The sequence below is a fragment of the Lytechinus variegatus genome, chromosome 5 (assembly GCF_018143015.1).
Source record: "Lytechinus variegatus isolate NC3 chromosome 5, Lvar_3.0, whole genome shotgun sequence".
Lineage (NCBI taxonomy): Eukaryota > Metazoa > Echinodermata > Echinoidea > Temnopleuroida > Toxopneustidae > Lytechinus > Lytechinus variegatus.
This window is the reverse complement of record NC_054744.1, coordinates 11,290,447-11,304,141: the sequence shown is the minus strand read 5'-3', so window position 1 is coordinate 11,304,141 and position 13,695 is coordinate 11,290,447. Positions and strand designations below refer to the sequence as shown.

The window sequence follows — 13,695 nt, the reverse complement described above, 5'->3', positions numbered from 1 at the left end:
GTAGCAGTAAGAATAGTAGTAGTAGCAGTAAGAGTAGTAGTAGTAGTAGTTTTAGTAGTAGTAGTAGTAGTAGTAGTAGTAGTAGTAGTAGTAGTAGGAGTAGTAGTAGGAGTAGTAGTAGTAGTAGTAGTAGTAGCAGTAGTAGTAGTAGTAGTAGTAGTAGTAGTAGTAGTAGTAGTAGGAGTAGCAGTAGTAGAAGTAGTAGTAGCAGTAAGAATAGTAGTAGTAGCAGTAAGAGTAGTAGTAGTAGTAGTTTTAGTAGTAGTAGTAGTAGGAGTAGTAGTAGGAGTAGTAGTAGGAGTAGTAGTAGTAGTATAGGAGTAAGATTAGTAGTAGTAGTAGTGGTAGTAGTAGTAGTAGTAATAGTAGCTTATTTTCAAAAAAATTCAAACTTTAATACTAAATGTTACCAGGGGAGTGAAACCACTCATCCAAGGTCCTTCGTTTCAAAAATACTTTTTTCTACAAGCTTAGGCGGCGATTTGCGGTTTAGGTGCAATTTGCGGTTTAGGGCCTTAACATGCGTTGGCAATGACATCGTAATCGATCATGATCATAGCTACATGAAATAATCGTGAACAAAATATTCTGATCTTTGTAATTCTATTTCTGTCCTGATTCTGTCGTTATCAATATTTTTTTCTTTTGATTTTTCTTATTTTCATTTTAAAAATAAAAGTAGAAATGACTTATTTTTTGTTTATTAAAACAAAAGAAAGTTCAACAATTATCTTAACTATTCTTTTTAGAAACAAAATTTATTATTAATACATGACAGTTCATCCACTAGATTACTTGTTTGTAGGTCGGCGATCTTTATTTTTTATATGTTAAATTTAATTTGGCATTTATTGCCGAACCCCGAACCGAACCAAAGTTCGGAAAAAAATTGCCGAACCCTGCCGAACCGAACCCGAACATGCCGCCTGACTTGCAGCACCTTAATAGAACATTAAATCAACATCTTTAAAAGGATATCCAAAGACAACCTTGTGGGCCACTTCCAGCGATTGCCAATATTCATCAGGAACAAATGAGGTCTGGACCAATCCTGCATTCAACCATCGATAGAGCACCAACAGGATAAGGAGACTAGAATCAGACCAGGCCTTCTTCTCTTTCAGTGAAGTCTTGGCAGATTCCTCTCTGTCCATGGGGCCCAGGGTCTCTACTTGGACGCCAGACCTGGGCCTCAAGTTGTAGGCCATGTTGGGAGCAACCAGGAACTGTAATATACACAAACAGTATTATATGGTAATTAGGTAAGGACTATTCTGATCAGACAAATTTCAAGAAGTGAGCCATTAGACAAACTCAAATGCTAGAGGCTTGCTTTGAAAATATAATAAAGAGACGGTATCAACATAACAATTTTCCCAATATAAAATGAATGCGTATATACAAGCACAGATGGACTATTTATTGGACTATGGCTTCGCCTTAGTTTTTATATCAAATGAAGTTAGCTAACTTCAGTCCATATCAAAACTATGGCGAATCCAAGCGATGTCTGACTGAGAATTCAAACGATGGCGGTGAGATCGAAGTCAAAATTACAGCCGTTCCTGATCGCGATATTCAGAAAAGCAGTGGGCAAATTGTAGACAACAAAATTTAGAAAACTCATTATTTGTATTAAAAAATACATCAAAATAATCCTCAAGACCTAAAAACATAATAAGAACCCCTTAAAAGTTATAAAAAACTTTTCAAAAACTAGCAACATAGATTATGTTTATGTGCTGAAAAATACAGACAAAATGGGACCTCGCTCAGCGATACATGTATGTTGCATGCACGTACGTGTAGTAAAAGGCATTGCACAGAGTGTGGGCTCAGAGTCTGCTTGAGATGCTTCAATTCGTCATTGTGTGCGCAAACATAATTAATTATTGCTACTTTTAAAAACATTCCTGTGAGTTTAAAAATAAATATTTTCAATTGATTACTTTACCTCCAGTTTCTTGTATCTGTCAATATCTATACTCTGTATAAATTTTCACTCTTTTTCCCAAAGAATGGGCATTTTAAATCAATATTTTGCTGCAACAGACCGCCAGTGACGTAGCTAAAGTTGTGACGCTGGGCGCTTGACTCTGCATCTTTTTCAATGCGCACTAAAAACATCCCTCCAAAAAACCAAAGTTCCTTTAATGTTACACTCCAAATATATTCATGAAACTTCCTTTTAAGAGTTGACCTTTCTGAACATGACCGTGTTCGACTTCCTTGGAAACCAATATGAAGTCAATTTATGGATGATTTCACCGCATGGTGTACGTGTCAATACGTCATATCTCCAGAACTGAAACTAATTTTGGAAGCTTGAATATAGCTTCTTAAAGGTCGAAACCTACATTTTTCAGCCATGTATGTGTTTTTTGCTGAAACCGAGTGTAACACCAGCGAAAATGACTTTGAACAGTGCAAATTAAATTTTGATCCATATACTGCTTGATATGCGGGACGATGTACTCGGCTGTCACTATGGCTTCTGTCATGGCACATAAGTACTTTACAACACTGGATGGACTGCCAAAAAAAATTCACACTCTTGTCCACGAAGGGACATGTCAGGGTGAGTAGATTTGTGTCGATTAGGTTGTTTGAGTACCGGTAGCTATTTTATTTGACTTTTATCATGAGATGGTGTGAAAGTGAAGTTGAAATGTGAAAAATAATCGATCTGTTTCAGATTTGTAATTGTAGTGAACACTTATGCTTTGATTGTCCAGGGGGAGTGTGCATAATGAAACAGCTAGTCTCTCCCCACATTCCCCCCCCCCCGATCAATTCTTTTTAACTGCACATGCGCAGTACAAATCCGGCAATTCGATTACCTCCCTCTGGAAATTAATCCTTTTCATGTAATGAGCTTTTCTAAGTTTTGATCACTGGTGGAAAGACTCAAGGCCAAGACTCATTGAAATTCGAAAAACCATTGATGACAGTGACAGTTTGAGCTACAGGATGGACCTTATTCCCAAAGAAAATGCACATTATCTGGATTCCTGTCTAAATTAAAATGAACTGCTTTGAAAGCAATTACTGCAAATAATTTAGCATAGCATCCCTTTGTGTAGAATTTACAGACTTTTAAGGGCATCGGGATGTCAATGGTTCAGCATGTCGGCAATTGGGAATTATGCCCAGTTGGCTAAAAGAAGGATGCAGTGCTTTACAAGGAGAGGTCTCCAATGGAATCATTGCAGACCTGTTTCATTGTAGCAGATAAAATTCCATTCCTTGCAAGACTGTTCTTGATGAGTGGTGGTGTGGGTTGTTTCCAGAGAAGGCTGATGAAGTACATGCACTGTCCACAAATGGGAACTGTCCAAAGCAGCTGGAAAAGTGTAGCTAAAAAGAAACAAACATTAAGTAGGGATTCAAGCAGAGAATTGTTGGAGGAATTTTTAAGAACTCCCTACAGTTATTCAACCAAAAACCGATCAAAGAGGAGCAGCTGGAAGATGGACATACCATTACCAATGGAAGTGAGCCTCATCTGGTGACTCACAACGAAAGTGGGGATGACACTTTGAGCTCATGTGATGATGCTTTGTCACCTTACATGTTAAGAAAGCATGGGGATACACTTGCTGTTCTTCATGAACTTTTGGTGACTGAAAAAAGGGAGAAAATAGACCTAGAAAGGAAATTGCTTGAAAGTGACAAGTGAAAAAAAAACAGCAGAGCAGAACAATTGATCATGAGAATGCAACCAGAGTCAATAAGGCAGAAGGAGCTGTAAAAGAAATGATGACGTGTCACCAAAAGGAATGTTCTAAACACCAGACCATGTTGAAGGCTGTGTATTAGAGAAGAGAAAGAAATTTGTTCACTTTCTAGAAGAAATGCATCTGATTCACACAACTGGAGAATCTCAGGGTTGGAGAACAACTTGAAAAAAAAAGAGAAAGCATCAATCCACTAGAGCATGATACCAACCAACTTGAGCAATATATTGTTCACATTTTGGCATAAAAGAAGAAAAGAATGAAAATATGGATGATATTGTAATATCAGTAGCAAAAAAATTAATGTGGATCTCCATCTTAAAATGGATAGATCCCATCGCATAGGTAGGATTCCTCAAGATAAATCCAAAAGTCGTGGTATCATTGTTAAATTGTCCTCCTGTCGCAGAAGACAGGCTCTCCTCAAATATCGTAGCTCCTTGAAAGGAACAAAGATTGCAATCTATGAGGATCTCACTTCCAAGAACTTTGACTTGTAACTTCATGAAGCAAAATCCTGTGACATGGTTCAAGCTGCGTGGACATATGATGGAAGAGTGTGCATCCAAACCAAATGACACACATTCAAGAAATGATTTGAAACAAGGCTGAATTATTAAAACTGTAAACTACATATAACGATGTATTGTCTATAGCCTTGATCTTACATGTACAAACAAGGACTTTAGTGTTTCATGCAATTGTTCTCTATACATGTACATGTACATATCCTACAAGCATCAACTTTTTCAAACCATAGACACAGGGTTGTAGAATTTTTCTTCCTTTTATCATATACGTATATAATGACCTTTAGGTGTGCATGTATATGTGCATGCAATCTGTACATAAAGGACTTAAGGAATGGTCCGGGCTGAAAATATTTGTATGTATATATAAATAATAATCAAATAATTTCTGTATAATTACTCCTCGTGATTCAAGTCCACCTTGATCTGAATGAAATCACTGTGTCACTTTTAGACAGTCTCCTATGAGAATCAATGGAATTGCATTAAAACACTGTAAAAGTTCCCCCTCTAAAATAAATTGGCAATTAACCCATTGATATTCATCTACATGTACCCCTCATTTCCCTCCTCTTCAAAACCACTCTGCCACTTATACACATTTTCCTAGAGATGACAAATGAATTTTTTCGATAAGAATCATTAAAATTAATGAAAATCACATTAAAAACCCAATTTAACTTTCTAATCACTCCTCGTGATCTGAGTCCCCTTCCTGTGTTAAGACTGTCCAATTTCTCATAGGAGGGGACATGGATAACGAGGCGTACTATTTATTAGTCGTGATCCAAGTCCCCTCTCCTAAAAATACACAAAGGCAATTAACCCATTGATATTCATCTTCCCCGCGAGTATGGTAAACAAACCGGAAAGTTCTCTCCTTCTACCCCCATCTCGACTGGCCATTTTTGTTATGAATCTTGACAATATGGCCGATCGAGACTGGGGTAGGAGAGAACTTTCCCGTTCCGTTTTTTTGAGGTTCCAGTCTGTGCCCTGATGTCAGGAAAACTGCCAGCCACTCGTTAGACCTTCATCCATATAATCGTGGTAAGTGCATAATTTCTGTTTTCACAATTCATTTGGAGAAATATTTAGACCATAAATCACGCTAGTCCCTTGAGTATGGTCAAATACACGGTAAGCGGCTCCCGCCCGCTGTGCGGTCGGGACTGGGGAGCGGAGCTCTGCACTTCCACTACCACACTCGGCCCGGCTGCATGCAATTGCAAAATGATGCATTATTTATCCAACAAGCCATGTCAAGGACAGGGCCACTGCCCTGGCCGAAATCATATTCACAGTAGTAACACACACACACACAGTTAGATCTACACACAAAATGGGACCCCCGAAAATGATCAGCTCCCCAATTTAATACGATCACGAGATCTCTCCGGACTTCGCCGCCTGCGCTGGGCGGGCTTGCCTTGGCCTGGCAGGAGACTGAGCTGAGATCGATCCCGGATCGACCCCAACCAAAACACGGGCAATTCTCTTGTTCCAAAAAATATACATTATATAAGCTACATTGTTTTATTTCAATTGTCATCTTATACTTGCCTCAATCGACCAAAACTTGTTGAAGCTTTCAAATCATCGAAACTTACACCAGTTTCCGCGCTTCTTTCGAGACTCTCTCCTCAGTGTCGTCTGGCTCGCGTATCACGCTCAATTTTTTTAAGCTAATTCCAAGACACTTAACTAATTTAATTAAAATGAACTGTAGTATGGTCAATAAAAACCCATCTAAAGAGTGAATTATTTATTTTATACATTTTTATACAATTACTATCAGACGAATCACGAATTCTGGGGGTTAATTGAGATCATCTAGATTTTTATTATTATAAAATATTCTTGAAGTAGACTAGAATTTCCAGGCCAAACACGGCTAAAATTCATTTCAGACGGTACATGCGGAAGGTAAGTCGCGTCCGGGGTGCCACGGGCTAGCTAACGCTAAGCAAGCCCGCCTAGGCCTAGCGCTTGTCATGACTGTACCACCTGCCTCCGACAAGCGAGTAGCATTCTGCGAGCATTCTACTTGGTCTCTGCAATATCTTTAAAATTTGCGTTGTACCTACGGTATTCCATGATCAAATAGCAAGATCAGCTGCCTCATGAATTATCCATCACTTTCTTTTTGAAAAATGTGGCCGGCTAAGGCGGGTCTACACGTTTAATAAAATTCAGTTCAACTTATTTTGAGGTGAGCAGGAACTGAACTGAAAACGCCCGTGACCATACCGGGGCCCATCCACAGGCCAGCTCATTGACATTGATCAGAAGTTTCAATTAAATTCATTGTTAGATTTAAAATTTAAGTTATGGTAGATCAAGTATGAATGCTGCTTCTAAGAATAAAGACTCATCTAAATCATATGGCCAAGGCCTATCCAGTTTTTGAATCTCACTTCTCAGCCAGGCCAGGCCATGTTAGGGTCTACTGCCCAGGTGGCAGTGGCAGTCATGCAACTTGCAAGTTGACCAATGATTTCAACTGATGATGGATTGTCAATGGTTCACCATGTCTTTCAATTTGGCACCAATTTTTTTTTAGCATACTAACAATTTTAGCTGAGGGCCAGGGGAGTGTTTACAAGTGCAACTGTTCTCGGGAATATTGATTTCTGACATTTTCCACATTTGTATTCTAATTATTCGTGAGCTCAGCCTCAGGTCATGCAGAGCCGATTGAGTTGTTGACAGCACAGAATTTGTGTAGATAACTGCCCCCCCCCCCAATAATGACAATATCAATCTCTTAATTATCCATTAGGCCTATTCTGTTACTGATTTTTAACTTCTTTCCTCCATGCAGCTAATTGCATATTTCTCCAGTTGAAAGAGGACGTAAACCAACAAAGGATGGTGAGATTACGCAAGGTTCTATCGGTACCCCAGATGGCTGTGGCCTTGACAGTAGGAATGGTCAGCGGTATATACATCTACAGATCTCCTTTACAACAGTACAAACTTGATACAGCATCAGCAGATGGCAAGAAGGGGCAGACACAGGAAGTGAGTAAAGGCGAGTTGGCGGAGAAGCCATCATCAACAGACTTTTCAACAGACCCGTCAAGAGGTGTACAGGACGTTTCAGAAAAACAGAGATGATGAACAGGAATCTTGATAAACAATGCAGTTCAATGAATTGATTGTATCGGCTGGTGCAAATTGTCAGTTTCCATTTATGGTCCATACTAAATCTACTTTTCATATGTAATAAGTTAGCAATTGTTTTCACAAGTCATTTGAGTGTATAGAGACATGAGCAGAACCATTTAACATCAAACCAGTATTACATTGATAATAATAGTAGTGTAGTGTAGGCCTATGTTCCACAATTTCTGTATGGTTATAACTTATACTCAACTGTGCATTACAGTCAGTTGTAAATGGGCAATTCCATAAAATATGTATGTTCATGAAATTTTCTTTCTCTGATTTCTTGTTCTTTTGACAGTCTGTAATGTTTTCAAAGGACCATGACTTAGTCAGTTAATGAAGTGAAGTAAGACTTCAGAAAATAGGGGTCGGACATACAAAAAGGTTGATCATTTTATGGAATTGCCCCAACTATTTGTGGTTTGAATATGTCTATGCTTTATATAGTGTATAATTGATTTGTATCTCTTGTGGTTTTAGGTAACAAAAGTAGTTGCAGCAAACAATTATTTCATGAAAAAGTCTTTAAAATCAAGGTTAATTCTCACCATATCATAGATTTATCATCTAGATCTGGTACATTGAATTGAGTTATTGAAATAAACTTATCTTTGTGAAATTATGAAATCTTAGCTGAAAACCTATAAATCTAATGATCACTAACACTAAAAGGCATATATGTGGGAGTATGGGACAATGTATTAATAATTGCTTGGGAAAATACCAGACATTTGATCGAATTCTGTGCTGAAATCTCATCAATTGCAAAACTTCTTCCAGTCATTTGGCCCATATTTTTGTATTTATTCATACAAACACTTGGGTGGTAATTTTATAGGATTCTGACATTCTGTTCAAACTCATTTTGAGATCACTACCACAACAGGCATTTATCTTAAACATAGGCTGATTTGAAATCATTCATATTTCAGAGTTACTCTTTATACAATGTGGTATAACTAATGCCTTTACAAAGTGTGTGATGGTAAAGTTTTGGCTTTGACTGGTGATAGGGTGGAACTGTAGTTTATGAGGGGATGTCCAGACTCAAAGCTGTGCACTGTACATTGCCTGATTTGAATGATTTTAAAGCTATGAACTCTGCTGATATAAAATTATCATTTTGAATAATTGTGGTTATGACAATTTCCTATTTCAACAATGATGAAGAACTTTAGAATTATTTCAATTTCCATAAATTGGCTACTGATATCATTTAATATTAATGTCATGATGAAGGGTACTGTTTCAGAGCCACATAAATAATGTTCTAATCTACAAGATTTGGAATGAATGGATGTCAATGCCTTAATCTTGATACATGTATTTTGAAAGAAAAATATTGCATTGTCCAAAATGTAATTTCAGTTATGGCAAGATATAGGGGAGAGTGGGGTAAATAAGGCCATCTGTTAGTTTTTAGCTCGCTGCTCAAGAATGGTAGGGTCAAACGGATTACTGTTTGTGTAGTACAGCATTTGAAACAGTTCCTTAGCACAGATTTTGAGCACAGAGAACATCTCACAGCCCAATCCATATGGCCAGGAGCACAAACCCAGCAGCACCTCAGAATCAAAATTTTGAAAGTAGCATTGCCACTTTAGAGAGACGAGTACTGTACCTACCCAGTAACGTGTGTTAACTTGGCATGGTATTATTGTGCATAACAGAACTGTAAATTTCACCACTTTCCTTCTTTTTTTTCTGACTGGATGCCCATGAACTTAACATGTGCGGTGGGGCAAATGAGCAATCAAATTATTTTGAATTACCGGTACAAGTTAAATTGATGTATTGTATTTCCCAAAATATTGATTGGATTGTAGCAAGATCTTGGCAGCAATTGTAAAGATGTCATTTGATACTTGCATTATAATGCAAGTCAATTAAAGATGATCAATGATACATGAACTTGTATGTCCATTTTGACTCCCAATGTGTACAAAGATTACCACAAAATGGTCTCAGTTCATTGACTCTAACTGACCTTTGACCTTGTCATGTTACCTGAAACTCAGGCAGGATACGATATTCAGTAAACGGTGCCTATAGTCTCACTCTGCTATGCAGGCGAGACAAAACTGTTATGCTGCCTTCATCCAATTGACCCAACTTCCTGATTTAAGGTTATGATGGAAACATAACATTTTTTTAGGCCCACCTAAAAAAAGTCACCGTGGAACCACTCAGGACCAGAAAGATGGTGAACAAGCTTCATTTGAAGTTGGTCAACCCAGTTGTATAAAACTTTTGCCAGAGATTCATACAACAGGGCCTTGGAGGGTCAACATTCCTCTTACTCTGTGTGGCAATGACACAAACATATATAAAACACATCTTGCAAACGATTTTTGTGTCAAAGATTAGCTGATTGCATTGCAAGCATTTTATTCATTTGCCTAACACCATAATAAATCTAAAGAGATGAAGAGCAAACTTAAAAAAGAGGAATTCATGATTTGCATGCAACCAAGGAGATTCTGTACAAGTGAAATATGATAGGACATAATCAACAAAATATCAATTCTGTTTGAGAACCATATGGCAGAGTTATGTGAAATCAGTGTTGAAATAATGAAATACAGTGGTTACCAAACATTAAACATTTTTAGGGTGCTCTTGTTAAAAAAAAAGAAAATGTAACACATGGAATGTCAATCATTGTTATCTTGCAAGCACGTCACTCTGTGATTTTAGGATGTAGATTTCTTATGAAAACTATGACCTTGTACAGATTTTACCTTTAATTCTCAACTTGGTCAGTTAGTTAAAGATTGGACATCCTAATTTTATGAATTTTCCTCATCTCAATTCATGAACTATATATAATTCACTGAAAATATCTATTTTTTTTTCTTGACACATACATGATAATCTGGTACAGCATAATCATATGTTTTCTATCAAATTTAGAATTCTTCAATATTTTTTGTACATGCATATGATAAGCTTTCTTGCACCAAACAGAACAGAATAGAATTATACAATATGCCAGCAAGCCTTCAAATGAAGAATATATCTATTTTGTGTACTCTATATTTACATAAGAATGAACAGCATGCATTTTGATTACATATAAAACAAAATAATATTACACAAATAAATATATCTTTTAATTGAAATGGAATAAAACACAACCAATGAATCATGCAAAACTGCAAGTACATTGTTTGTACCTTTTTTTAGGTGGTCTGTCATGAATATGACAGATCACCTATTATATTCGTCAGAATTTTCTTTATTTTTATTGCCAAAGCTAGTAACCACTTTATCTCAATATCGGGCATGTCAATTTTCTTGATTTTCATGTCATGTATGGCAATCATTATGGACATGCGAAACGAAACTTTTCAAGGTTATCAAATCATGATGACGTCATCTAGGCGCCATTTTGTAAAATTAAATGATTGATCATATCATCGCAACTAATCATCAAAAATCATCCATATTTGCATCATATCAAGTTCAGGTGACAAGTCATCAGGACATGTCAACAGAGGTCATGCAAAGGTCACGACGCGCACGTACGCGCGCGTCAAATTTTAAAAATTTTCCAAATCAACCGTGGTCAAGTTTGGGTACGTTTCAGGCCATTTTGAGCATGTCAAGAATTTGCGCGCGCACAGGTATGCGTGCGCGTTCTTGCTCCTACCATCGCTATGCCTCTTCGAGTCGTCATTTATTTTGTGTCTGTCCATCGTCCATGATCTTCTGATTAATTTGATACCTCATTCAGCCTCTTACGACCAATAATACGCAAATGCGCGTCAATTCAAATGTGCCTTACACGCGCGTGCAAACTCGCAAAATAAGTCAAAAGTGGCCCAAAATATGCCTATATAAAATTCACTGTAGCTCTTCAAGGAGTCCGTTGACCCCCAATTTTTCCTCACTCTTGGATATAGTGAATATCTCATCTGGTGACTGCGTTATTACTACAAAATTACGTTAAAAATGAAAATTACACATTTTCGCAATATACGTCAACGTATTTATAAATATTTGACCGTATCTTTTTTATTAGTGGTCAGTTTTCTCTCAAATTTTGATATGATGTAGTCAAAACAATTCTCTAGAAATAACGTGTGAATAATTTTCACTTTCGCAGCATCAATGTTTTGTGACCTGTTTAAGTTTTTGCAAAATTTTTCTCGGCCTAATTTTTGAGAATTTTTTAGAGAAAATGTTTTATTAATCAATTTTACGGTCTTCCTGTAAGTTTCAAGCCCACTGGTTTTGCACTTTTTCATGTACGACATTTTTCGTATTTTTTCCGGAACTCTTTAAGAGGTAATTTTAACATTGTAAAATATCATTTATGTATTTTCTGAGTAAACGCTACAATATTGAAACGCTATTTGCTGGAAAAATTTCATTCCAGACATTTTGTGGAAATTCCCGGATTTTTTTGTTGTGGTCATTTCTATTGAATATAATGTATAACAAATTTGCAGGTACCTTATATGAAATTTTTAAAAATTGTGCAAATTCGTTAATTTTTCGGGAAAATTGCTTGTATTTTGATCTTTTACCTTACCTTTTTTCACTAAAAATCATCACGAAATAATTTTCAAGTAAATTTCAGTCATACTCAATTAATCAATGGATATTGAAAATTCTTGATGGTAAAAATGTGAAATTTTTAGAAATTTTCAGAATTTTGCAAACTTTAATTACAACAAAATTCTACGTCATTCTTTCATAGAAAACATTGCTGATCAGTTCTTAAGTGAATGCTGGGAAACTGAAGCATTGTGATTCAGAAATTTCTAATTAAAATGACAGAAATTTAGAAGAAATTTTGAACAAAAGTTTTAAACATATTTTAGTTTTAAAAAGTATCACCTATGAATTTTCATGTATTCTGTGAAATTTATACCCACTAAAATTGTAAAAATTCTTGCTTGAAATCTTGAAAAAAAGTGCTAACAGTACAAAGGGTTTTTAAAAAGATTTTGCACAAAAAAAACATAAAACTGTTGATTAAAAATTAGCTGCTGTGGAAATTAAGATTATAAAGGCGCCTTTCGTTGCACAATTTTAGAATGTCAATTTTGGTAAAAATCGTTTGAAATTTTTGAGGAGTTTTTAAGGCGTTTTACGTGCTCCAAACTTCATTTCATATTTACCGTATTGTATTATCACCACCATCATTATACTCATCACGATTGTCATCCCCACATTAATAATCACATATAGGAATGGTCTAAATTTAGTCCTATGATGTGTATGATCAAGATTATCAATCATATCTAAGTAATTCATTTCATACAACATTAGCCGACACTGAATGAAAATTCATGACAGACCACCTAATTCGTCCTCATGACGAATTAAAATCTAGTGTGTATTTAGTTTTATATTGAACAGATATAAAGCAGTAACAATATCAAGTTTCCCATAACATACATTTTTTTATAAAGTTTTATAATGGGTTGAACATAAACGGGATACATTTTAAAATGAAATCGTATTTCACTGTTCTAGACAAGGATTGCACATAACCTCAAACTCTAAATACATTTATCTTAGACAATACTGCTCAAAGCTCAAGAATTCTCCAACAGAAATTGATTTGAATCATTGCAGAAGAATCAAATAAGCAAAAATCAGATGTAAAAATAAATTACGACATTTTAAAGTTTTACTTTAATTTCACGAATTATCTGCACATCCTTGGTGTGCAAATCAGGGAACCAATTAGTATTTGTTGGTCTTACTATATGAAAAATGAAATATTTCCTCATTATAGTGGGAAATGTTTGATTTCTCCCTGATTCTTGGGAATTTCCATTGTTGTAACCTATTTTGATTAAATTAAGACCTTCCTTAGTGTCGATTCTGCAAAAATTGAAATATTCCATGATTAAAAATGTAGTAGGCACCTTGGGGTTAGAAATCTGACCCTAATTCAATGTTTTTTAATGGGCATGGTCATTCTATGGTTGTCCCACAACCTAAATACATTGTGTTGCCAATTTGGCAATTCCATAAAATACTCATACCCAGCTTCTGAACTCCTTTATGTGGCATTTTCCTGAAATTATTTGTCGGCTTTCTTTTTTTCACATGAGAAGTTGTAATGCGCTCAGATTATCAGGACTTCAGCAATTTCATGATGAATTGAAGTAAATGTGAAGAAAGCTGGGAGTGAATGTACAAAAAGGTTCATGTTTTTATGGAATAGCCTGATTGTATAACCATGTGATGAAATTCAACCTAACTTGGCCCATGGACATATGCTAGTTTGCTAATTG

General features: G+C 36.1%; 1 protein-coding gene and 1 long non-coding RNA gene across 3 annotated transcripts in view; one reads left to right on the top strand and one right to left on the bottom strand.

Annotated features, from left to right (window-relative positions):
* LOC121415328 (GPI mannosyltransferase 3-like) overlaps positions 1-5,930 on the bottom strand; it is a 24,089-nt gene extending 18,159 nt beyond the window's left edge. For both annotated transcript variants that reach the window (XM_041608511.1, XM_041608512.1), the window contains exons 1-2: positions 5,831-5,930; positions 979-1,226 (exon numbers count right to left, since the gene is read on the bottom strand). In XM_041608511.1, coding sequence (XP_041464445.1) covers positions 979-1,208 — 230 coding nt within the window. In that variant the 5' untranslated portion in view covers positions 1,209-1,226; positions 5,831-5,930. The remainder of the gene's footprint in view (positions 1-978; positions 1,227-5,830) is intronic.
* Positions 5,931-6,253: 323 nt separating this feature from the next.
* Positions 6,254-9,437, top strand: LOC121415329. The gene is made up of 2 exons (XR_005969986.1): positions 6,254-6,479; positions 7,092-9,437. It is a non-coding gene; the product is annotated as an uncharacterized LOC121415329 (long non-coding RNA).
* Positions 9,438-13,695: the final 4,258 nt, after the last annotated feature.